This window comes from Balaenoptera musculus, chromosome 1, assembly GCF_009873245.2.
Source record: "Balaenoptera musculus isolate JJ_BM4_2016_0621 chromosome 1, mBalMus1.pri.v3, whole genome shotgun sequence".
In the NCBI taxonomy this organism is placed as follows: Eukaryota; Metazoa; Chordata; class Mammalia; order Artiodactyla; family Balaenopteridae; genus Balaenoptera; species Balaenoptera musculus.
In genome coordinates, this window is record NC_045785.1 from 24,230,313 (window position 1) to 24,256,230 (window position 25,918).

At 53.9% G+C, this 25,918-nt stretch overlaps 1 protein-coding gene across 1 annotated transcript; it reads right to left on the bottom strand.

Moving 5' to 3' along the window:
* Window positions 1-25,728, bottom strand: LAPTM5 (lysosomal protein transmembrane 5). The gene is made up of 8 exons (XM_036836894.1): window positions 25,525-25,728; window positions 10,252-10,345; window positions 9,491-9,567; window positions 7,762-7,896; window positions 6,549-6,671; window positions 5,258-5,353; window positions 2,708-2,800; window positions 1-1,417 (listed from the first exon to the last, which is right to left on the bottom strand). Exons 1-8 carry the CDS (start codon window positions 25,609-25,611, stop codon window positions 1,328-1,330), a joined length of 795 nt encoding a protein of 264 aa, XP_036692789.1. The 5' UTR covers window positions 25,612-25,728; the 3' UTR covers window positions 1-1,327.
* Window positions 25,729-25,918: the final 190 nt, after the last annotated feature.

A 25,918-nucleotide genomic window follows, 5' to 3' on the forward strand; every position in this document is an offset into this window, starting at 1 on the left:
AGCCAGAGAGAAGCGTGTTGCTGCTTTATTGAAACTTCTTCCCCATCACACAAAGCAATGACACAGGGGTGTGGTGCGGAGCCCCTTGCACAGCCCTCTCCCTCTGCACCCCCCTCGCAGACCCCAGAGAACCCGCCTCTGTGGCCTCATCTCCACCTTTGGGTCAGCGACCTCGGGAATCCCAGCCCCCAGGGAAGCAGGCAAAAGAGGGGGTGCAGGGACCAAAACCTTCCCTATGGCCCCGCCAACACGAACCCCCCGGGCGGGGACTGTGCCCACAAAGGGTTTGCCTGTTTTGACTGAACTAACCTGTGGATTTAGTGCAACAAATGGGTTTGCCTGATTTCAGCGCTGAATTTCTGCTTGACCACAAGCGTCGGGCAGAACTGGGTGGCCTACAGCCTATCTGGCAACGGATGGGCTGTAGGACAGACTGACAGCTCATTACTAGAGATGACCGCGGATGAGGAGACCCATTTCCCAGGACCCGCTGCTGTGTGACCACACTGGCTGCGTGTGACTGGATGTTGAGGATGACAACTCTTTAGCAAAACTATTGTGCGTTTGTAGAGACTGATGATTGAAACAACAGTTATTTCCTGGTACTAGCCCTTGAATGACAGTTTGGCAACTGTCTGACTGAATTTTTCGTTTGAATTAACAATTATTCAGGACTCACAAGTACTGAATTGACTGCAGTGGGCATCTGGTTATTGACTAGATTGAATTGAATGGTTTGGTGGGCTAATTTGATTTTTTTATTATTGGATTTTATCACTATTCGAAATTAACTGAGGGTTGGCTGACTTAATAATTGTTTAAGGAACTATTGGAAGAAAATGGATGTGTGTATTTGGTGGGGGAGACTAACTGATGACTACTTGACTACATTGCTCTGTGAATTGACAACTATTTACAAACTGACACAATGGACTCTTTTGTTTGACCACATTGTTATCACTGAAATGACAAGTGTGTTTTTGACTTGTCGGCCACTTGGTAAAACTGGTCAAGTTGAGAGTTATTTCACCAAACTCACTGACTTTAGAAAGACCAATCGTTTAAACCAATGTCAGAGCTGATCGAAAGAAGCTGAGTGCTGTTGGACTGAATTTTTTGAGACCCAATCATTCAGCCTAAAGGGGTTGACCCAATGGTGAGCATCTCCCAGGCCCCGCAGGAAAAGCAGGCCAGCGAGCGGGACACAAGCGGATTGTCCTGAAGTCAGCCAGGTGGTTCACCCAGGCCACAGGGGCCACCTAAGCAAAGAAGCGGATTGCGAGGTAGCTCCGCCCCTCCCAGCACCAGGGCTGGGGCCTGGTGAACGTCACGCCTCTGAGTACGGGGGTGGTGCTGGGCCCCCCTCTGGAATCTTGTATGGCAGAGACACGGCTTCCTCATAGGATGGCAGGACCACCTGGGAGAAACAGAGAGATGAGGGCTGAGAATTGACCAGATGGGACCACTACCCCAACCTGGGGTTAAGGGGCTCCAACCCCCACCCCTGGCAAAATGATGCTGATGACGATGATGACGACTAGCATGCCCTGGGTACTTACTACGTGCTAGGCATGGCATGCACAAGACAGGTGCGGTTTCTGTTCCTGCAATGGACAGACTTGCCTCTGCCTGTTCCGCATCAAGCCCCCTTGTTCTGATAACGACACACTGTTTTCCCTGGGAAAACATTCTCAGTCCATGTGCTTTCAGAAGAACTGATCAGCCCTCTGATCTGGGGGAGTGGACATGAGACCTCATGTCTAATGGGGTGGTCACTCAAAGTAGAATCTCATCCCCCTGGCAATTGTCACTGGTTTGGCGATAGGCTTGTAACCCAAGCTGGACCAATGAGACATGCTTCTGGGATGTCTTTCTTTCTGCTGGGGTTGCTGAGAGGGTGGGATGTCAGCCTAGGGATTTTGGCAACTATTTTGCTACCATGAGGAAAGGGCTGCCTTTCATCCTGAAAATAAGATCATGTCTGGACATCAGGTCTCAGCCATGCCTGAGCCAGACCTACATTGGACTTTCAAGTTCTATAAGCTAATAAATTCATTTTATTTTTTACGTAGGTGAGGTAGAGTTGGGTTTCTGACACTTGCAACCCAAAAAATTCTTGACTAATACAATCCCCATTTTACAGTTGAGGAAAGTGAGCCTCCAGTAATTTAAACCAGCTGCACTTTTCCCATCACTTTTCCAATCAGCTGCTTCTAAGTACACTTAATCCCTCTGCCTGGAAGGCCCCTTCCCCTTTCCCAGCTAACTTGTACCCACTGACAGTCTAAGCCTTGGTCAAGTGTCACCTCCTCCAGGAAGCCTTCCCTGACACCCCAGGTGAAGCCAGGTGCCTCCTCTGTGATCCCATTGCCCCTGTGCTTCACACCGAGTTGTAATTGGATCTCTGTGTCTAGATTCACTCTGGACTACACTTTCCTCCAGGACAGAGTGGCATCTTAGTTTTCTCTGCATCCGAAGGGTTGGATATGACTCCAGGAAAGAGTAAGAAGCAGAAAATGTTTAATGCATGAATGAATGAATAGAATCCTAGACAATCAGAGTGGAAAGAGATCTTCCCATTTCTTCTGGTCCAACCCTCATCTTACGAGTGGAGAAACTGAGGCCGAGCAAGGCAGAGACACCTGCCCTAAATGATACAGTGAGTGGCAGAGCTAGGACTTGACACCCCCCCCCCCAGCAGACTCACCTTCTGCAGCATCTTGGAGCTGCTCCTCTCCTCGGCCGAGTTCATGTACTTCATGAATCTGTAGCATCTCCACACACACTTGAACATGTAGACCTGGAAAAAAGGCCCAGGTCAGGCTGTGCTTTGTGACCCTCCTTCTCACTGCCCCAGCAGACCTAGGACAGATGCTGGGCGCTTCCTGGAGATCCCCAGCTTACCCTGAAAGGTCAGACCCCTCTTCTGGTTGGAGGGGGCCTCACCTGCCAGTCTCAGGTGTTCCAGGTGTTTCCCTCTTCACTGCCCCACAGACTCATCACAGAAAGGAGCTTTTTAGAGGCTTCTGCACCACCGTCTAGCCTCCCTGGCAATAATCCTGCAGATCCTCTTCTCCGCCCCCGAGGACTGGAAGCTTACCATCTCCTGAGGTGGCCCCGCCCATCCTGAGACAGAGCTGACAGTGGGAAAGGTTGTCTTCAAAATTGCTTACGATATGTTGTTTTTTTAAAGCAGATTATCCAACAGTTTATGCAGTAGTATCTCATGTTTATAAATGCAGAAAAATTATATGTATGGATGTATATATCTGTCAGATAATGTGAGCAACGGCTTTCTCTTAGCAATTGATGTAAGAATTGGGGAGAAGGGTTCCAGGGTGGGGAGTGAAGTCCCCAGGGGTGTGTTCAAGGAACAATAGCCAGTAAGTCTCTCTCTGCCCCCAAAGGAAGGAGAGCAGGTCTTGGCATCTAGAAGGTCGCTTGTTTTATGGAGCCCCATGATGGGGACTTAAAAGGAGCAGAAATTTAAAAAATGAATTATGAAAGAATGAAGTACGAAGGGCCAGGGCAAAGCAAGTAGGTGAAGGGTAGCCAGTGAGGCAGGGTTGGGAGTCGGGGTACAGAGAGAACTCCCACTGGATGAAGATAAAGAACAGGAGAGGGGTGGGGAGGGACGGAGGTGTGTGGTGGGGTTTGGGCAGTTTCTCTCTAGCAGAGTATATGCCGTAAACCTCCACGTTGGTCCCCCCAAGCCTTCAGGAATGTTCTCACTGTGCATCACTAATGCGCTTGTGCTAGGTCAGTCCTTTGAGGAGAGGTTAAAAGGAGTGAAGTTGCTTCCAGCTTGGCACTGGGTGAGAGCAGAGACCGCTCAGGGCCTGGCATGTAAGGAGGCAGTGACGTCTGGCTACACCACCCACACAAAAAGAGGGGGCGGAAATGCACCCAGATATCAGAGGTGCTGCTCTCCGAGTGGCGGTGGTTGGTGGACTGATCGTCTTCTTTCTGCTCATCCGTAGTTTCTAAATTTCTACAGTGATCATATGTTACTTTCACAATCAGAAAAGAACACTTTTAAAAGCCCTTCCTTTTCTTGAGTCGACATCAGCCTCCCTGTGGCTTCCGGCCACAGGGCCCCCTTGTGGCCTCTAGAATCCCCATGAGAGTCCTTTGGGTACTTGGAGGCTGCGATCAGGTCCCCCTTGAGTCATTTCTTTCCCAAGCTGAACTGCCCTGGTTTCCTTGACTCCCGAAGACGGCAGCGTTTTCTTGCCTCTTCACCCTCCCGTTGTGCTGCTATTTTTTTTTTTTTAAATAAATTTATTTATTTATTTATTTTTGGCTGCATTGGGTCTTCATTGTTGCACGCGGGCTTTTCTCCAGTTACGTCGAGAGGGGGCTACTCTTCGTTGCGGTGCGCGGGCTTCTCATAGTGGTGGCTTCTCTTGTTGCGGAGCACAGGCTCTAGGCATGTGGGCTTCTGTAGCTGTGGCACGTGGGCTCAGTAGTTGTGGCTCGCGGGCCCTAGAGCACAGGCTCAGTAGTTGTGGCACACGGGCTTAGTTGCTCTGTGGCATGTGGGATCTTCCCGGACCAGGTATCGAACCCGTGTCCCCTGCATTGGCAGGCGGATTCTTAACCACTGTGCCACCAGGGAAGTCCTGTTGTGCTGCTATTAATGCACTCCTATCTGTCACCATGTCTCCAAGAACTGGGACCTGAAACAGGACTCTATCTTCTGGGCCTGACTACCCCTGAGAAGAATAAAACCAATCCCCTCCATCCTTCTCATCACTAAACCTCTAGCAATATGACCTCAGGGCCCATCTACATTTTGGTGCCTGAATCACGTAAAGCTGTTAACATGGGCAAAGCAAGACTTAGGGTGTCCCTTTCACAGGTGAGACCCAAGACCCAGAGAGAAGTGACTTGAAAACCAACCACACAGCTAGTGAGGGGAGAGCTGGGATTCAAACCCAGGTCTTCCTGAATCTAATCCCAGACAAAATAGCTCCTCCTTCCCCTGGATCAGGTCTCTCTGAGTCACACATTAAGTCCCCGACCCCTGAACACAGGTGGGTCTTCACAGATCCACTTGCTCTAAAGGGGGCGTCCCCGAGGATCCCATGTGTGGGCAGAGGGGCTGGTGTGGGGAGGGCTGGAGTTAGGAGCCAAAAGCAGGGGTGGGCAGTGGTGGAAGACAGGCTTCCCTGCCTCCTAACAGTCTGGCATGGGTGGGCCCGGGGCAGCTCAGCCTCTCCACCCCTCCCTGAGCCATGGGGCAGGGGCCACTCACCTTCAGGATGAGGACAGTGATGAAGGCGATGGAGAAGATGATCATCATCTTGATGAACTGGTTGTGAGCCATACCTTCCTGGCTGGGGAGGTAATTCTGCAACAGGTTTGGGGGCCACATCAGTGTCTCTGGCCATAAGGAGCTCTAACAGTACCCACACATCGAGGAATAAAAGCCAGCTCTCCACGCACACAGGAACGTGCTGTGGCACAGCCATTATCTTGGCCCAACCCTTCAAGGGCCCTAGGAGGCCAGTACCACCTACCATCAGCCTCATCTGACAGGTGGGCAAACCCAGGGAGACAGATGCAGCTGATGCCTGTCCAGATGGCCCTTATCTGTCTGGTGCCCCCATCCCCCAGCTGGTGGTGGGCCACACCCGTGTCCTTCTCTGGAGGATAGTCTTGGTTGACGGAACCACCTAATCCTGAAATACCTGGGAGGTACGCCTCCTCCCCGAGGGGCACCTCATAAGCAGGACTGGTTGATGGAAGGTTCCTGCTCTGGTGGGACAACTGCTGTGGCATTTGCAAACATGTGCACACATCCTCTGACACTCCTCCCTCTAGTGTGGGCTAGACCTAGAGACTCACTTCTCACAAATAATAGGATGTGGCAGAGGCGAGTGTGACCTCCAAGACCACAGGGCCGTTTCCTCCTTGCTCTCTCTCGGATAGTCACCGGGGGAAAACCCACAGCCATGACATGAGGATGCTCAACCAGCCTTATCAAAGGCACACACGGTGGGGAACCGAGCCAAAGATCCCACAGCCACGCCAGTAAGCCAGCTTGGGATTGGATCCTTCAGACCTAGTCAAGCCCTTGGCATCCACAGCCCCAACCCCATCTCAGGTGCAACCTCAAGAGAGACCCTGAGTCTGAACAACCCAGCTAAGCCACTCCCAAATTCCTGATCCTCAGAAACTATGTGAGGTAACAACTGTTTATTGTTTTAAGTCACTATGTTTGGGGATCATTTGTTAGACAGCAATGAAAACACTAATACCGTTTCTGCACTGCAGTTCATACTCCAGGGCACCCTCTGGGATCCAGCAGTGCTACTTCTAAAGCCACATGTCTGCCTGGCTTCTTCCTCTTGTCTAACTTGCTTCCCTCATTCCTTTCAAGTTTCTTCCCGAGAGCTCTCCTTCAGGAAATCACTCGCACAAGAATCCCTCTCTAAGCTCCACTTTTAGAGAACCCAACCTAAGCACTGAGGCACAGAGAGGGAAAGCAACTTGCTCAAGGCCACAGAGCCAGTGATAGGAGCAGACCCTCAGCCCAGACTCACCATGTGGTTCATGGACTTGAAGTTGAGATAGGTGGGCACTTCCATGTAGGAGCTGCAGAGAGTCAGGATGCTCAGGCAGAAATCCAAGAGCTGCAGGGTCATCAGTGGGACCTTGGAGGGGCCCTTTGGAGGAAGAAGACAGACCGGCAAGTCAGCCCCAACCCAGAGGCCCGGGTACCACGGGGCACACAGTGGCCCCTCAGCTTGAGAGACTGTCAGCCAGAGACATCGACGACTCTCTGGTCCATGGTACCCAGAAAGAAATTGAGGTCCATTTCTCAGACGTTCACACCATGGGCTGGTGCAAACCCAGGACCTGAACCAGGGTCTCCTGACTCCCAGCCCAGGGCCTTCTATAATGTAGCTCCTCAGCCTCCTCAAGGACCACAGTCAGGGGAAGTGTGAAAAGCAACTTTGGGGAACTGCGGCTGTGATTGGCACCAGGCGTCGCGGGAAGTCCCACCAAGGATGCTCACCATCCTTACCTTCCTTCCTTCAACGTGGTTACAAAGGAGGGACAAAACAGGGGCTGGGGAGGGAAACAGGGCATGTCCCCTTTCCTATGGTGTAAATTCACACGTGGCTGGCATTTGTTCCGTTCTTACCACATGCTGAGCACCTTGTGCACGCTTTCCTCATGTAATGCACATAAGACACATTGATGAGACATGATCTCAAGACACATTTTTACAGGAAGAAACGTGGGGTGAGGGACTTCCCTGGTGGCGCAGTGGTTAAGAATCTGCCTGGCAATGCAGGGGACACGGGTTCGAGCCCTGGTCCAGGAAGATCCCACATGCCGTGGGGCAACTAAGCCCGTGTGCCACAACTACTGAGCCTGCACTCTAGAGCCCACGAGCCACAACTACTGAGCCTGCGTGCCACAACTACTGAAGCCCGCGTGCCTAGAGCCCGTGCTCTGCAACAAGAGAAGCCACCGCAATGAGAAGCCCGTGCACCACAACGAAGAGTAGCCACCACTCGCCGCAACTAGAGAAAGCCCGCACGTAACAACGAAGACCCAACGCAGCCAAAAATAAATAAATAAATAAATTTAAAAAAAAAAAAAATAAGAAGCGTGGGGTGACTTGGAGGAACTCAGGGACTTGCTCAAGCTCACCAACTAGAAAGGGCCCTGCGGGCTCCCACGCTCACTGGCCTGGGCTCCTCCGCCTCCCCCGCTGGCCGGCTGTGGGACATGGGACATACTCACCGCCCGGCTGCTGCTCCGGGAGACAAACTTGAGGTAGGCGGGCAGCTCGATGTAAGAGCCCAGCAGGGTGAGCAGGCACAGGAGGAAATCCATGATTTGCAGGGACAGGAAGGGCAGCAGGTACTTCTCCCGGTTCTGAAAGGCAGGCCCGGCATGGTCAGGGGTCCCTTGCAGCCTGATGGCTCCACGGGCCCCCTGGCCCACAGTTCCCTTCCGTCCCGGGGAGCTCGGTGCTCTCCTGAATCACCTGCGGGGCTTGGCTGAGGTCACCCCATGGGGATCCACATGCCTTCCTCTGAGTGAGGCTCTGGGCGTGGGGAGAAGGTAAGGCCCAGGCCCTGAGGGTGAGCAGTCTCGGCGTCCCAGGAGACACCGGGAATAGTTCCCATCTACAGAGATAAGCACTTGGGGGCTCCAGGACCAGGGTCTGCCTCAACTCGCTCTTAAGAACCCAGTGACGAAAGACTTTGTGTCCATTTGACAAATGAGAAGGGATCAGAGAAGACTTCCTGGAAGTGGGGGCACCAGGGCTAGAGCTGGAAAGAAGCAGGAGGGAAGGGGAGGGTACTGGTGGCAGAAGGGCTGGCACGAGCCAAGGCCCAGAGGAGGAAAAAACTTGTGCTGCTTTAACAGTGGGTCTTGCCTCTGTGTAGGCCACCCCCGGGGATGTTCAGTCATAGTAAGAGACCCTGGGAGGCTGAGGCTGAAGTCCCTCTCCTTCAGCTGAAAGCAAGTGACCACTATGACCAGTATAAATGCGTAGGAACCCACAGTTGGGGACAAAAATCACAGAAAGGGTGGTTTCGTGGTTTCTCACGTGGTTGTCTAAAATCACTCAGGAGGCAGCCGACACAGCCCAGACTGAAGCTCAGAGGCTTCAGGGGCGACCTGATCCATTTTCCTAGCTGGACCATTTGTGTTTCTGCATGGACCACCGGGAACCAAGGTGAAATCACTCCCTGCGGTGTAGGGCTCCCAAGAGAGTAGCATTAGCTAGGGAGTGAACAGTGGCATTTCAGGCAAGGTGGAGACATTCCAAACCAGCACCAAATCACCACCCCATCCTGCTGGCCCTGGGAGTGCCAGCCCACCACTGTCTGCCCAGGAAGGATTCTCTTTCCGAGGTCTGCTCTCATGGCTATGTGGCGGGGCCCTGGCTTGCTGCCCTGCTGGGGGCCAAGGGACAGACAGGTTCCTCTCTGCAGGAGGCTGAGCCACAGCCCGCCTCTCTCTCTCAACCGCTAGCTGGATGGCACTGAGCTGGACGCATCTACACCCTCCCCTCTGCTCCTCTCGCTGATTTCAAAACCCACTGCTTTCTCCCATCTACCTAGACCTCAAAATGACCCTTCCTTTTTTCTCTACCAAATGCCCGGCCACCATTTGCAGTTCAGGAGGATGTGGGTTGCCAGCTAGTTCAGCCAAAGTGTCAATGATCAGCAGTGGCCACAGCTGGCTGTGCACACCCTCGTGCATGGAGGGTGTATTTTCACAGCGAACCGAGGCCTCCGACCTGAGGGATCTGGTGCGGAAAAGGGGGTTTCCAAAAGGTAAGTGTGAAGATCTCTAGGGTGCAGTTTGGATCTCCTCCAAATACCCACCTCCCACCTCTCAGCATCCAGTGCTGCCCACATAGTGGGTATGAATAGGAGGGAGCAGGAGGGCAGCTGGGCCTCCTTGCCAGCCCGCAGATCCTGGCTGCCCTTCCCCTCCCCGACCGGGCACTCACCTTGACCACGCCGATCAACAGGCTCAAGCTGATGATAAAAAGCATGGTGATGAGCAGGAAGCTGGAGATCAATTCCGCTGAAAGGCAAAGAGAGCAGTGAGGGGCCCAGAAGTGCTCCCAGGAACCCACACCTGGGGTTCCAAGGACCACACTTGGGGAACCACTGGTGTGGGCACTATGCCAGTGAACCAGAAAGCCCAGGCCCCGCCCTCCTGCAGTTCTCAGTCTTGACGGGCAAACAGAACAATTCAGGTAACACAGGACAGTATAACAGAGGGTGCAGTGTGGGAAGGAGGCCTGGGGTCTGCTTTAACCGGGATGAGGTGGGGGAAGGCCTCTGAGGAGGTGACCTGTGAGCCGAGTGACCAGGAGTCCAGATAGGGACCCGAGACAGGGCCCAGCTTGGTGGGGTCAGTGCAGCTGGAGCGTGGGGTGTGAGGGGGAGCGTGGAGGGAGCTACAAGGTGTGGGAATGCGGCCAGAGAGGTCAGCAGGGGCTGGAGCCCACCGTGAAGAGTTGCGATTTCATTCTGGGGGACGGGCTGCTATTGAGCAGGAGAGTCCCGCTGTCACCCTTCTAAGCTGATTAGGTTTGCAAAGCGCCATCCTATCTGCTCTCACACCTGGAGACTTCGGTGTGAACAAGTGGAATTTCTCCATTTGCAGACGTCAAAAAGGACAAGTGGCAGAGTCTCAACTCCACCCCTAGCCGGTGCCCTTCCCCCTGCCACCCCACCCCACTTCGGCTTCCCCTGGACCTACCGATCCTGAGGTAACCTGTCTTCGAGAACTTGCAGGAGGCCTTGCCGTGGGCCACCTCCACTGAGTGCTCAATGAACAGCAATACACTCATGATCTGGGGGCAGAACAGAGCATTAGTGAGCCGGGGCCCGCACAGCTCCACCACCTACCCCTCCCACCCCGACGGCGTGCAGTCAGGGCCTGTGAGGAGGGGTCCTGGAGGAGATGGAATGCGGGTCAGTGGGGCATCCCAGGTAAAGTGTGGCCTGTACAGATAGACAGCTCAAGCTCGTAGTTCCTCCTTCTTTCTCTTCCTAGCTGTGTGAGCTTGGGCAAGTTACTTGACCTCTCTGTGCCTCAGTTTTCCCATCTGTACAATGAGAATAATACTGATAGCTACCTAAGGAGGCAGATGTGAGGAGTAAATGAGAACATCCCAGGAGAGCACTTAGAACCACACCCAGTTATCCGTAAAGCGATAACTGTGACTACTGAAGGTCAGGCTTGAGGAAGTGGGGGAGAGTGAGGGCTCTCACCAGTGACTGGGCCCCTGCTCTGCACCCTCTTTTATAATGACAAGTTCTGAGCATCATGGGATCTTAGTCACAGCATCTGAGCGTCACAGAGCTTCAAGTTCTTGGGATCATCAACACAGGCCTGGGAGCATCTGACCTGTGAATCCCAGCCCCCATGGCCCCTCAATCCCCATATGCAAAATGGGGATAATAATAATACCTGTCTCATAAGGTTGTAGGGGGGCCAGATGGGATAATTCACTTAGAGTACCTGACAAATAGTAAGCGCTCAATCTATGCTATTATTATTGTTACTATTCCCGCTAGACTATAGGTTCTAGGTAGGGAAGGACTCTGTCTCTCTTGTTCACTGCTCTAGCTGTTGTAGATGAATAAACAGAAGGATGGACGGAGGGATGGATGCATGAACGAATAAACCCTATTCCCTCAGGGGACCCTTGCTAAGAATGACAGAGAAGGGGCAAATCTGATGGGCATGAGTGTTGCCATGGCCCTGGTAATAACTGAAGTCCAGCCACAAAACTGCAGTTTGAAAGGACCTTGGAGGTCACCTTACCCTTGCCCTCCATCTTCTAATGCAAGAATACTGTGCCATGCAGCCTCTACTTAAATGCTTCCAACCACGGGGAACTCACAATCTTCTGTGTGTCCATGTCCTTACAGCAAGGCTTGCTCCCACCATACACACACACTTCTCCAGATGCCATCTGCCCACACTGCCAACAGGATGTCTCCTCCCTTGTAGTAGATGTCCTACCTCTATTAATATGGCCTAAGTTTACACTGGCTTTCTAGGCGGCCCTCCACTAGTAACTGACGCTCAGCTGACAAGCAACTAGACACCCGCCATCTGTTTCCCCCTAGCTGATTGTGTGGGTTTTTTTAGCTCAGACATAGGTTTCAATTTGTCTTCCTACCATATTACATCCTGTTTAGGGGGCAGAAAGGGACAGCAGAGAAGACTGATGAGGAGCTGGGCTCCAGAGTCAGTCAGAGATGGATTTGAATCCAGGTCATTATGTGACCTTGGGCAAGTCACTTTACCTCTGAATTCCCTCATCTGGAAACTGGCAATCACTGGATTTACTAAGGAATAAATTGCATTGTATTTGCAAAGCACTGAGCTTGGAGGCTGGCAGTGGGTGCTCAGCAAGTATAATCTGCTTTTGCCTGGTGTGAGCTTACGTGGGGCAGTCGACCAGTACCGTGAGGAGAGTGCCAGGGGGCTGACAGTGAGCTTGCTCTAGCTGCCCCCTCTACGTGGTGTGGGGTGAACCAGAAAGGCTTTGTTTCACCAGGAGAGTGGAAAACAGCTCAGAGCGGAAAGCAGACATGGCGGGGGCTGTGGCTGGTACCCACAGGAAACAGCTCAGAGAGAGAAATGCGGCTTCCTCATCCCCTAAAGCCTGGAGTTCCAGCCCCTCTTCTCCCAGTTTCCCCTGTAATGAGGGAGAGAGAAAAGGAGGCAGATGACGGTTCAGTCCAGGACAGAACAGGGCACCCTGAAAGACTGGGAGCTCTGGGGCTCCCTGTGGTGTGCCAGCAGAGCACAAATGAGTCGCCACAGCTGGGCTTAGAAGGGCACTAGCATTTATCATCCGTGGCACAAGAAGGCTTTTGAAGTCCCAAGAGTCCAGGATTGTCTGAGATCTAGAAAGAAGCTCAGAATCAGACAACCCCAATGTCCAATTGCTGGAAAGAGCCTCTGCCCACTTATTTCATAAGTTCCTTCTGCTTGTTTTCTAAGCTCAGAGAGGTTGGGTGGCTTGCCCAAGGACACACAGCAAGTTGGGGACAAAGTGGAGACTGGAGTCCCAGTGTCCCAGTGCTATCCTGATGCCTTCCCACACACCCCACTCCCCAAGTCACCTCAGAGCCCTGCTAGCCCCGACCCCAGAAGGCTCAGATATTTCAATCATGTGCCTGTCAACAAAACCTTTTGCACACACTACTCTCTATTTCTTGATTTCCAAATTATATGCATGTGCTACTGTCTTGGTTTATAATGAACATCATAAAACACACATACCAAAAAAATCCAGAAATGAATAAAGAACATGATTGACAAATTTAGAAAATCTAATATTGTCATTCTGAGACCCCAGTGGTCACCTTGGGTATCACCCCACTTTGGAGACCAGTGCTAACCCACAAACCACTCTCCAGATCCTCAATCCTGGCCCCAAACATCCCCCACAGCCCTGCCACCAGGTCTGCAATCCTGCCATTAGCGTCCCAGCTACCCCTCTCCAACCACCCCTCCTGAATATCCTGGGACCCCAGGAAGGGGAGGGAAGAGGAGGGACATTTGTACAGCCTGACTCCATGCCAGGTTTGCCACCCACCCCATCCCAGTGATCCTCCCAAACCCAGCCGAGGGACTGTTCTTAATGCTCCCACCCGCATATCACAGATGGGGAAAGCGAGGCTCAGAAAGGTCCAGTAATTTGTCCAAAGCCTCCCAGCTGATCATCTGTAGGGCCACGATTCAAACCCAGGCCAGTGGGCCCTGGATCTGATTCTCTTCCCCCCTCCACTGTCCTCTCAGCATCTCCCAGCCTCCTGGCTCTGCCTGAGGTCTGCCCTCCTCGCCCACTCCCATGTGGGTGCCCAGCAGAGTCAGCAGGGCACCCACCTCCTCGTCCCTCTGCCGTCTCCTCCACCTCCCACAGCTTGTGCAAGAAGCAGCAGCAGACACCAGAAGCATTTCTGCTTTTGTAAAAACCACCTGTGTTTAAAACCAGCCTCATCCTTTACCCCATTTCACCTTCTCAACCGTCCTGTAGAGAGAGGGAGATAATTCTGTCCCCATTTGCCAGACAAGAACCCTGAGGCTCTCCGAAGGCAGGAACTAGCCCCAGGTCACAGAGTAGGGCAACCTCAGAGTCTGACTCAGACCCTCTGCTGGCCCCTAACCTTCAATGGAAGACACTAGTCCCCGATCCAGGAGAAAGATAGGCGTCTCAGCTCCCTAGGAGATGGGGTGGAGAGGAATTGACATTTCTTGTGCACCTACTGTGTGCTTGGACCTGTACACACAGGCTTGCACCACCATCTCCCAAAACCCTACAAGAGAGACAACATTTTCCCCATGGTATAGATGAGGAATGGAGGCTCAGCAAGGAAAATTCACACGCCCTGTGTCACACGGCCTGGCTGGGATGTGAACCCTGTTGCCTGGGTTCCCAGGGTCCAGGCTCCACTCAAGGCTGAGTGGTTGCTCTGGGGCCCAGCCCTGGTCTCACCAACCATCTGCCCACTCTCCCCCGGCAGCTGACCCCCATCCTTGGACACCCGCAGCTCAGAGGACAGCAGCTGGAACTTGAGGCCACTCCCACTGCCTCACGGCTGTGTAACCCTGGCCAGGTCCTGGCTCCTCCCTGGCCTCAGTTTACCTCCCCCAGTCAATGTGGAGAGTCACCCCTATTCGCACTGGAATGATTGAACTCCTGCCAACCGCAGCACGCCACACCTAGGCTGCCCAGGGTCTCCCACCCCGGAGCTGCACCCCGCTCATCAGAAGGCCCTCACTGCTCCACACAAGTCCCCAACCAAGAGCTGTTTGTAATTCCAGAAAGTGCCTGGCTTACCTATAGCATAAGCTGGGAGAGGCCAGGAAACTCCAAGAGTCCAGATTTCCCAGGCCACCTGGCCCTTCCCTTCCCCTCACGCCCCTGGTTTCCACCTGGACACAGAGCTGCCCTCTCCCTGAGCCCTGAGGACCTGCCTGGGCCATGACTCATGCCCTCCTGCGACAGGAACGGGGCTTCTCTCCTCCCACAATGCCCAGGCAGACGGCATTCACTCGCCCAACTTTTCCTCCATAATAACATCTTCTCACTCACTGACCTTAATTCCACATGGTGAGATCACGTGGTTAAGAGTCAGGGTGCTGGAATCAAGTGGCCAGGGCCCCAACCCCAGCTCTGTGGCCTTGAGTAAGCCACTAACCTCTATGATCCTCAGTCTCCTCATCTGGGAAATGGGGATAATAACTGGACCTGCCTCGTAGGGTTGCTATCAGGTCAAATGACGTGCCAGCACCGAGCCTGGCATACAGCAAGCGCTCCATCAGTGCACACTGTTGGGCAGGTATACACTTGCTCCCTCGTTTATTCATCCAGTAAACACTCTCTGAGCACATACTGCCTCCAGGCCCTGTCTGGGAAAACCACTGACCCTGGCCTGCAGGTGTCACAGTCCCCAGGGGAACCCTACAGCTGACCAGTGTGTTCAGAATCACGACATGGGACATGCAGGGGGCTCAGAGTCCCTGATGAGGGAGTGATCACAGCTGTCTGGAAGGCTCAGGGAGGGTTTCACAAACAGGAAAAGCTTGACCATGGCTTTGAAGGATAAGTCGGAGTTTTCCAACAGAGAGGAGAGAAAAGCATTCCAGGGAGAGTGATCGTCGTGTGTAAAGGCCCAGAGCCAGCAGTACAGACCCAGCAAAACTCGGGGGCAGGGAAGAGGCAGGGAAGGCCTCTTCCCTGAAAGAGGGGATGTCACCGGTGGGAAAGTGAAGCCCAGAGAGAGGCAGTAGCCAGCCCAAGGCCACACAGCGAGCGTGTTGCAGAGTCAGAATCAGCCTCGGTCCTCCTGACGCCACGCCAGGGCTCAGGCTGCATGACCGAATCAGTCCTGGCCACGCCCAGCACACCCACTGCCACCTCCGCCCTCCATTCCCCTTTCTCACCTCTTCCCTCGGCTTCTCCCTGGTTTCAGTTCTCATTTTCATCCCCCTCCCCATCTCTTCTTTCTCAATAACAAACACAACTTCCCTAAGCTGAGCAAAGGAGGAAGTGGCTGGGAGGCCAGGAGAATTTCTACTCGTTTTCCTGGTGGCTCTGAGAAGCAACCAACAGCCTGACCTGAAATAAAGGGGGCAGAAGTGGTAGGAGGAGAGGAAGAATCAGGGAGGGTGGAGGGATGGCAGCACTACTGAACATGGCCGTGGCCGTAACGGTGGTGACGCCGCAGCTGAATGGAGTAGAGATGCGGGTCAGGCGGGACTGACAATGGTGACGGTGCTGGGAGGCGGCACTGGCTGCCCTGTGGCTGCATTTGGCATGCTGGCGACAGTTAAGATCCTCTGGGCAGTGATAATAGAGGTGGCGGTCGGTCGATGCTGCAGAGGTGGTGGTGATAGAGGTAATCGCAGGGCTGCTGGGAAGTGGTAATTAACTGCAATGACCGTAAGACCATGCTGTTGCTGCTGCTGTTGATGGCAGAGGTGATAGCATGTTATGATGGTAGTGACACCAGATCCCCTGGCTCTAGGGATCCAACACCAGTTCCCGGTCCAAGAACATGGGCCCACCCTCTCGGACCTCCTGGGGGGCTTAGGACCCACCCTCTCATAAGCAGGCAGGCAGAAACCCATCCTCTGAACTTCCGGGGAGTAAAATTTACAGGGAGACCCAACGCTCAGTGAGCATCTACTATGTGCCAGCCGGTGCGCGGACACTTTCCTGTCTGTTAACTCCACTTCTCCTCACAAGTCTGTGAGGTCAGGACTGTTTACCCACTTATATCCAAGGAGAACAGGGACTGTGGGTGCCTCGGCCGAAGCGGCACAAGGAGTCGGGCCTGGGCTTGTCCTCAACCCTCCCCAACAGAGATAATGCCGTTTGCACAATGGGAAACCGGTCCCAAGTGCACAGCCCTTCCTGCCCCTCTCCCCTTCCAGGGCTGCTCCACCCTGACTCTACATCCTCTGGCTCTGGTGGCCTAAGAACTCAAGGGCTCCTGCACACTCAGACTATTATTATTATTATTATCATTACCCTCCTCCTCCTCTTCCTCATCATCCTCATTGCCCCCACCCTGAAGCTCAGCCCCCTCTACCTCACCCACCCACCCTGTTTTCCCTGGGGGGGTCCCCTGGGGCTGTCTGGCGAGAGGATGGGAGAAAAGAACCAGATGTGTCAGCGTCAGGAGGAAGCTCCCCTCCCCCAACCCCACCCCACACTTCCTGTCACAGCTTATCGGGGGCAATGGTGTGGGGATCATTCCCCCGCCCCTGCAGCACTATCTCCCCAGCCACCTCCCCAGCCGGCCCAGATAAACATCACGATGCGCCCCCCTCAAAGCCAAGGCTCAGCTGCTGCCCCAGCCGAGCTGCCTTCACCTCCCTGGGAGCCTGGCCCCTCTGGAGGCTGCGGCTCTGCTGTCCTCCCTCCCATCCCCGCCCCCTCCTACTATTAATTGCCCCCCCCAACCCCACCTGGCCCCTTTACTCCTCTGTGCCTCAGTTTCCTCATCTGTAGACCAGAGAGAAGGCTCCACCCACTAGCAAAGCTGCAGTGAGGAGCACATGAAGTGACATATGTCTGCTACCAAAGATGATGATTCAGAAAGATCGAGTGACCGGCAGAAGCACTTGGTGTGGACTCCAAGCCGCGGGTCCCCGTAGCCATTGTAACAGCCCACCCTGGAAACAACCCCAATGTCCTCCCCCAGTACAACAGGCCAAATACACCGTGATATATTCATGCAGTGAAATACTATACAGCAAGGGGGAAATGAGCTGGATACACACGGCCACACGGAGGAAGGTCACAAACGCAATGTTGAGAGAAAGAAAGAGCCCATGTTGTGTAATCTCATCCCTGGGTACTTCTAGAACTACGTGTGTTGGAAGAAGTCAGTGGGGGTCGCGTAGTGATGAGGTGGGGACACCAGGGGCCCTTGGGGGCTGGTCCCATCCTATTTCTCCATCTGGGTAGAGGTTACCTGGCTGTTCACTTTGAAAAAGGTCATCAAGACGTGCACTTATATAAATTATGCATCAATAAAAGGTTTGCAAAAGTAAAATAAAATCGAGATTGGTTGCCACCGGGTCAGACCCTGGGGATTACAAAGATGGATCAGGCTGGTCCAAGCCCTGGATGAGCCTCCGGGCCTCCAGGCCAGACCACATGACCCCCAGGACCCCAGCAGGTGGGGGTGGGAGCTGCCCTGGGATGGGGGGAAACGCTGGGAACTCGGGGTCCAGGAGTTGGGGCTCCAGGAAGGCTTCTGAGAGGCAGTGAGTCTTGAAGAAGATTTCTCCCAAAGGGCAGTGGGAAGGGTGTTCCAGGCAGAGGGAACAGCAGGAGCGAAAGCAAAAGAGAGTGAGACGCCTTTAGGAAACTGCAAGAAGTTTCTCTTGGGGAACTGTGACTTGGGCTTACCATGTGCCAGGCACAGAGGAGGCCCCCAGGAAATGGTAGCTACTGGGTGGCTGGGCCAGTGGAGGGATGCAGGAGATGCTAGGGGGACATGTGGTTTTACAGGGATGTGACTTTGGTGTCAGCAGGGGTGGGAGAAAGAGCACCCCAGGCGGAAGGGACAGCTCGTACAAAGGCCGGGAGCTGGCAGAGAACACGGTTCAGATGGCGCGTGCCAAGGTTCATCACCCTGCAGGGTGGGAAGTGCCAGGACGGGAGCAGCTCGCTCTGGCACCACGTCCAGGAAAGCCAGTGTGTCATCCTCTGAGCCCTGTCCCTTGCCTGTGCCCCACGTGTGACAGCCCAGCAAGGCCTGTCCTCTGCTCTCTGCCCTTTGATCTTTCAGACCTGCCCCCATGAAAGAAGACAGGATGGCAAGCCTTCCCCTGAACAAGCAGGCACTAAGGGCAAAATTTCGGGCCCAGTGAATCCCAGTGGCTTCTGCCATTCTTGGTGGGGGAGCAGTGGTCATCCTTTATGGGCACCCATTTGGGAGCTCAGAGTCAGCCTCCAGGCTTGGTCCACACCCCCATCCTCCTCCACTTCTTGAGTATCTAGAGAAGTACCCTGCACCCCCCAAACAATCCCCATAAAACATCAATTCCTTATTTACCTTCAGGGCAAAGGCCGCCACGTGACAGTAAATGTTACTATTACTGGAGCATTTAGGAGAGGCCAGGTCCTCTGAACACTGACACACACTCTTCATTCCTTCGTCCTCGCCTCAGCCTTATGAGGCAACTTCAATTATCATTCCCATTTTCCCCCCGTTTTGCAGGTGCCATTGAGACTGCATCTTTGCATGTGGGCTCCGTGTTTCTAAGAACGAGGCTCCCCGGATATTACAGTTGAACCCCACCCGATTGCTGCCAAGAAGCCTGGCCCTCCCCCACCGCGGTCTGGAGCAGCAGCGGCGGAGCCTGGGCCCCGAGCAGGACACCTGGGCTCTTGTTCTTTATCTACCCCGGGCTGCAAAGTTGCTTGGCCTCAGTTTCCTCTTCTGTCAAATGGGGGCTCCAGGGGTAGCTACAACGTGTGGGGCACTCGCTGGGTGCCAGGTGTGCCTCCCACCTGGTTTCCTTTGAGTCTCTGACCTTGCAGGTCACAGTTATTGGCCCCCAGTTGACAGGGGAGGACACTGGGGCTCGGGGAGGGGGAGGGACACGCTGGGGCTGCAGCAGGGCTGAGGGGTGGAAGGTGGGAGCCAGTGCCTCACTCTGTACAGCTCCCTGCTCAGCTTCCTGCCTCATTAGGGGTTCTGTGCACCCTCCCCTTCCCCCGGTGGGGTGTGGGTCCCCTGGGAGACCAATGCAGGCCTCATAGTGAGCTCAGAGCAAAGTCCTGGTTCTGGGCCACTGCCCTGGGCTCAAAATAAAAGCCTCACTTCCTGGGAGGCTCTGGACTAGGGTGGTGACCAAGAACCTCGGCCCACCCAGGCCCTGCCTTCCAGCCACGGGGCCAGGTCTGAGTGGGGTCCCAGCCCCTGCACCAGCCCCTGGACCCTCCCCCAGGTTGGTGCCTCTCCCAGCTATGGCCCTCTGACAGCAGTGGGTCCCTCTGACCAAGGTGATGCCCGATGGCTGGAACCACCATTCTCTACCCCCCATTCCCAGAAGCCCCTTATTTCCCTTCCCTTCCCTTCCCTTGGGCCTGAGAACCAGGAAGTGGGGAGGGGATAAGGCCCAGCCTGGGGTCTGGCCTGTCCTGGCCCACCTCACACAGATGACTGGCCGCCATCACTCGGCCCACCAGGCCTGGTGCAGCAGGAAGAGCCCAACTTTGCCCCCAGAAGACCCTGCGTGTGACCCCCCATTGGCCCAGGGGGTCCAGTGGTCCTCTCGATGGCTCCAACATTTTATAAGCTAGAAGGCAGAGTGCACACCCCAGAGATGGGGAGCACAACTGAGTTCCCACCAGGGCCCCTTGGCCAGGGCACTGGGGCGGGGCCACGATTCCCACCCTACCCCACATGGGGGCATCAGGCGTGAAGGCAGAGGTTCTAACAGACGACCTAACATTTGGGACCTATTTTTAGGCCCCAAACAGATGAGCTCTTGAGAGGGGAGTGGCCTCTGGTCACGTCCCACAGCCCACACTGGGCATTCGCCTGCCAGCACCTCTCTCCAGTGGGGTCACATCAGCTCAATACCTCAAAACAGTCACCCTGAGACAGGGACCACTGGCCCCATTTAACAGAAGAGAAAATTGAGGCTCAGACAGCAAAGGCACCTGCCTGCTCAAAGTCACATCATGAGTGAGTGATAGAGACGGGTCTGTGATCTTTTCCATCCCAAAGTGGAGCAGAGAGAGAAGGGCCACTGGAATTCTGAGGAGGACAAGCAGGAGGGCTTCCTGGAGGAGGAGGCTTCCCGTGAGCTGGACCATAAAGAAGAAATGAAGACTGGGTGACAGGAGGGCCTCTCAGAGAGACAGACAGACCACCCCTGGGCCGTGGGCCAGGTAAAGAATTCATTTGTTGACTCGCTGGCTCATCCCACACACCTGGGTGCTGGTAGCCGAGGCCTGGAGCAAGCCCTTCCCCCACCTCCCTGTGTGACCTGGAGCAAGTCAGGGACCCTCCTGGGCCTCTGTTCACTCATCTGTGAAATGAGAGAACTGGGTCAAACAGAGATCCATCCTTCTACCATGAAACCTGAAAGCAGCCAGGCATTTGGTCCAGTCTTATCCCTGCTGACCTCTGTAGCCTCCCCCGCCACACCTCACAACCATCCCTCCCTCGACCCCAGCTCTATGAGCTTCTCCGTGCTTCCAGAGCATCACCTGGCCTTTCCTGCCTCCATGCCTTTGCTCTCTGCTCCCTCCACAAGCTTGCCCTGTTTTCCCCAACATTCCCAAGCAAAGTCCTGCTCATCCTTATCACTCCGGCCTCCTCCCCAAAGCCCTTGCTGAATCCCCAGCGTCCACCCCAGGGCTGGGCTAAGGCCTCTCATCTGTGCCCCTATAAGAGCCAGCACTGTCATCCAGCAACGCCATTATCACAGTTTTTCCTTGGCAGGTTGGAATCCCTAGAGGGCAGAGGCCAGGAATGAGTCAGGCCCATGTGCTGGCCTGGGGCTGGGCACAGAAAAGAAAGACATGTTTGAGAACAAATCTGCATTCGCTAGAGGCTCCTTTAAATAATGGAGGTCAAGTGCTTTATTATTAGCAGTGCCTCAGACACGGAGCCTGTTGCCAGCCCAACTGTAAGTCAAGTGGTCAGACCCCAGAGCGCTGGTAGAGAAAGTCACTTCACAGTGGAGAAACCTGACAAACACGACCTCAGCCAGGTGATCAAGGTCAACGTCAACAGTGATAAGACATTCGGAAGTACACACCCTTGATATGAAGTGCTTAGAAGGGCGCTTTACCTCTGTGGTCTTCCTCCCAAAACACATTGCCCAAGTCTAACCATAAGAAAAGCACCAGACAAGTCCCATTTGATGAATATTTGACAGAATACGTGACTAGTACTCTTCAAAACTGTCAAGGTCATCAAAAACAAGGAAAATCTGAAAAACTATCACAGCCAAGAGAAATCTAAGGAGGCGTGATGACTATATATAACGTGGGATCGTGGAAGAGAAAAAGGACATTAGGGAAAAGCTGAAGAAATCTGAATAAAGTATGGACGGTAGTTAATAATAGTATATCAATATTGCCTCATCAATTGTGACAAATGTGCCATATTAATATAAGATGCTAACAATCAGGGAACCCAGATGTGGGGTATACAGGAACTCTGTACTATACAATTTTTCTGTAAATACAAAACTGTTCTAGGGCTTCCCTGGTGGCGCAGTGGTTGAGAGTCTGCCTGACAGTGCAGGGGACGCGGGTTCGAGCCCTGGTCTGGGAGGATCCCACATGCCGCGGAGTGACTAGACCCGTGAGCCACAACTGCTGAGCCTGCGCGTCTGGAGCCTGTGCTCCGCAACAAGAGAGGCCACGATAGTGAGAGGCCCGCGCACCGCGATGAAGAGTGGTCCCCGCTCGCCGCAACTAGAGAAAGCCCTCGCACAGAAACGAAGATCCAACACAGCCATAAATAAATAAATAAATAAATAAATAAATAAATAAATAAATAAATAAATAAATAAATATTTTTTTAAAAAAAATTCCTTTAAAAAAAAAACTGTTCTAAAATAAAACATTTATTTTAAAAAGTAATACATGCTCATTGTACCAAATACAGAGAATACAGAAAAGTAGCAAAAAATTAGAGCTTTCACAACCTATAACCCAGAGACAAGCCATGGCCAGCATCAGTCTCATTTCCTCCTGGCCTTGTTTTGGTGTATCCTGTTGCTACAGGGTTGAAATCACCACAGGTTTAAGCTTTTTATCAGACAACGAATTTCTAATGGAATTCCAGGCTCTTGGAGAGGAGAGGTTAGGGAGGGAGATATTTCTAGGCAAAAGGGTCTTCTGGGTCCCTATCTCCTGCCATTAACTTGGGACAGACATGCTTCGGGTTGCCAGACAAACCAGAGCCAAAGAGGCCAATTTACAAAAGTTCTCTGACTCCTCTGTGTGTGCAAGTTGGAGTCAGAAAACGTTCATGAACCGGGGAATCCTCTACACAAACCCAGTGAAATGCTGAGGAAGGTCCTCCAGCCATTGGACACGGAGGTCCTCCAGTAATAACGCCCCGATGACTCAATAAAATGGGGCATTGTCTCAGGATGCCAAGAGCCCGATTTAACCCTCCCCAGAGGGGTCCAGTCCACGAATAGCTCTCCGTGTGCAGGGCCGTCGCCCATGACTGGCTCCAGATGACGACCGATCTGGGTGATCAACACATCTGGATGGCAGCTTCTCTTTTTCCATCCAGATGTTCGAGGCCCTGACAGCACACCTGCCACCCAACTGCCAGGCCACAGAGAAAGCCCCCAGGCCCTGCCCTTTCTGGGAAGGAGCAGAGGCCTCTTACAGAGGGAGCAGGAGGACGACCCTCCACTGGAATCAATCAAGGACCCCAGTCCAGAGAAGACCGCCCGGGCCAGTTGTACAGCTTCCAGACTTTTCTTCTGTTCTCCTGCCTTCGGCTCTAGAACATCCCATGACTCCCCATGACCCACATTAAAGACAGTGGTTCTCAACTGGGAGTGATTTCACCCCCAGGAGACATTTGCAATACCTGTAGATATTTTTGGTTATCACAGCTGGCGGTGTGCTACTGGCATCTTGTAGATAAAGGCCAGGGATGCTGCTAAACATCTTACAATGTACTGTTCAGTCCCCACAACAAAGAATTCTCCAGCCCCAAATATCAATAGTGCCCTATAGTGAAGGCCAAGCCTCCAGCTTGTCACTCCAAATCCCTCCCACCTCCTGCTCCCCAACCTAAAGCCTCCAGGTTAGTCTATGTAGTGTCCCCTGCACAAGCCACTGTCCTCAGCCTCCACACCTTTGCACACCTATCCCTCCCCCATCCATACTCCCCACAACCAAACTCTACACCTCTGCCAGTGACACCTCCTCCAAGAAGACTTCCTTGATCACTTGTCCACACATTCTCCAGCTCTTTGGGCAGGAACTGATGTCACTTAACTGTGTACAGGTGAGGACCTCGGACGGCATGATCAAAAAGAAACCGCAAGAGTCACAAAGCCCAGGGTTTGCAGGGCAGACTCGGGGCCCAGCAGCCTGCAAATGGATTTGACTTGGTCTGCACAGGGATTTCTCTTTTACCTCAAACCAGTCATCAACATGGAAACAGCAGAAATTGTGACATAAAAGCCTCTGTTTCCTGTTTCTCCAAATGTCAAAAGAGCGGCTGCTGGGGCCCACATTCCTCCATGGCAACAATCAGGGGAAACAGAGAGCGGCCGCCAGAATAGACCCAGAACAGGCTCCACAGGTCACAGCAAGGTCCATCTGCCCCACTACGCTCACTTACAGGAGCTGCCTGGCCCCTGGAGGCACTGGAGTTTGAGACCTCTGAGCTGGTCCATACCCTCTTGTCCATCATCTTATAAAGGAAAACCTGAGGCCCAAGGGAGCAGCTTGTCCAAGGTCACATAGCCAGTTAGTGGCAGAGCAGGGGTAGGGACCCAGGGGCCTGCTTCTCACGGGAACATCCCTGCTTACTACACTGTGTTTCCAAGAATGTTGCACAATCTCAGAGCTTGAAGAGGCCCTAAGGACTTGGTCTGGGGACAGTCAAGTGCCATTCACTCCTCTCAGGAGCACTCTTGCGTTGGCAGAAGCTAGTCAGAGCAACCTCTGAGCCCCGCCCAAAATCAGTGTTCTGGGGTCTGACTGCTTGACTTACAGGTGTGCTGGCAGCAGGCTCCGCGTCTGAGGCACTGCTAATAATAAAGCACTCAAATACCTGTCAAGCACCGCTCTGTGCCTTGTAGATATTTACTCCCTTGATCCTGAGAACAACCCTATCAGAGAAGTATTATTATTCTCATGCCCATTTTTTAGACGAGGAAACGGACATTCAGAGAGGTTAAGTAAGTGGCCTGAGGCTGCACAGCTAGGAAGTGATGAGGCCAGGACTTGCACACAGGACTCTGGATCCAGAGGCTGTGCACCGAACACTGAAGAGCACCAGCCCTCCGAAGGCTGGGCTCTTGCCAACAGCCCTGCCTGCTCTGCGTGCGGCAGGAAGCAGATGCAGCCAGGTCTGAGAAGTTCACAGCAGCCCATCACAGTGTGCCAGATTTAGGCTAATTTTGAGGAAGCCCTTCCAGGCTCATAAAAGAACTGTTAACCACAGGCCCTGAGTCACCCCGGGAGGAAGGCCCCCCGGTCTGGGGGAGCTGGGTGTGGCTTGGAGCTGTGGGCTGGGGGGATAGTTCTGGACAGGGCAGAACAGAGCCCCAACCTTCAGCCACCAAGACAGAGGGGGAGCCTCTGGCCCCAGGGGCTGTGACTCGCCCAGAATCACTCTGAGTTAATAAGAGACAAGACTCCGTACCCGGCTGTGCACACCAGCCTCCAAAGGGGGACCTCTGGGCCCGTTCCTCCTCGGCTGGGCCCACAGGCGCTCAGGCCAGGCCAGGCGCCCTGCTCGTACGTAAGCTAAGAGGACACAGCCGCCTCCCTCCCTTCTGGAAGCACAAAGGGGAGATTCGCGCTTCTCATCCCCTCCAGTGGCCTAGGCCCCAGGGGAAGAGTCGCAGCCATGCCTGTGACCTGACCCCATTTCCTGACAATGATCCCAGCTCACATTTCTCTCAAGATTCCTGGCTTCCAAAGCACTTTCACACCTGCTGCTCCCTCCGTTTGTACCTGGATGAACTTGTGGCTGCTAAAGGTCCCATTTCACAGAGGCAGAAACTGAGCCTCAGAGAGAATGTGAGGTACGTTCGCTTAGAACAAGGACCCCTCCTCCCACTCCTGCCACTGCTGCAGGGTCCCCTCCCCCGCTTTGGACAGAGAGGGAGCCCAAGGCCCGGAGCACGGAAGGGGCTTGTCCAGGGTTCCAAGGGGAGGTGGTGAGCAACGGTCCTCCCATTCGAGGGGTCTCCATAGATCGGGGCCACCCTCACACGCACACACGCACACACAGTGTCCCGGGCCGCCTGCACACTCACCACATGGTAGATGGCCAGGGCAGTGGTGGCGATGCGAACGTTGAAGCAGCAGCAGGTCTGGCGGATGGCGGCCGCGCGGGGGACCATGGTGTTGCCTCCCCTCCTCCGAGGCACTGACAGGGAAGGAGCCAGGAGCCTGGAGCAGGGAAGGAGCCAGGAGCCTGGAACAGGGCAGAAAAGGGAAAGCTGCGGGCGCCCTCCTCACTTCCTTCCTGCCCCTCAGACAGGCAGGGGTAAGGGCGTCACGGCTGGGGCGGGGCAGCTGGGAAGGGCCCCAGCTTTCCTCAGAGCACGGCAGCAGGCCCCGGCCACCCGCAGGAGGGGCTTCCCTTACACCGACGGTACCTACCATTTGCCAGGCCTGGGGTTTAAGCAGTTTCACCCGTGCCTTGCT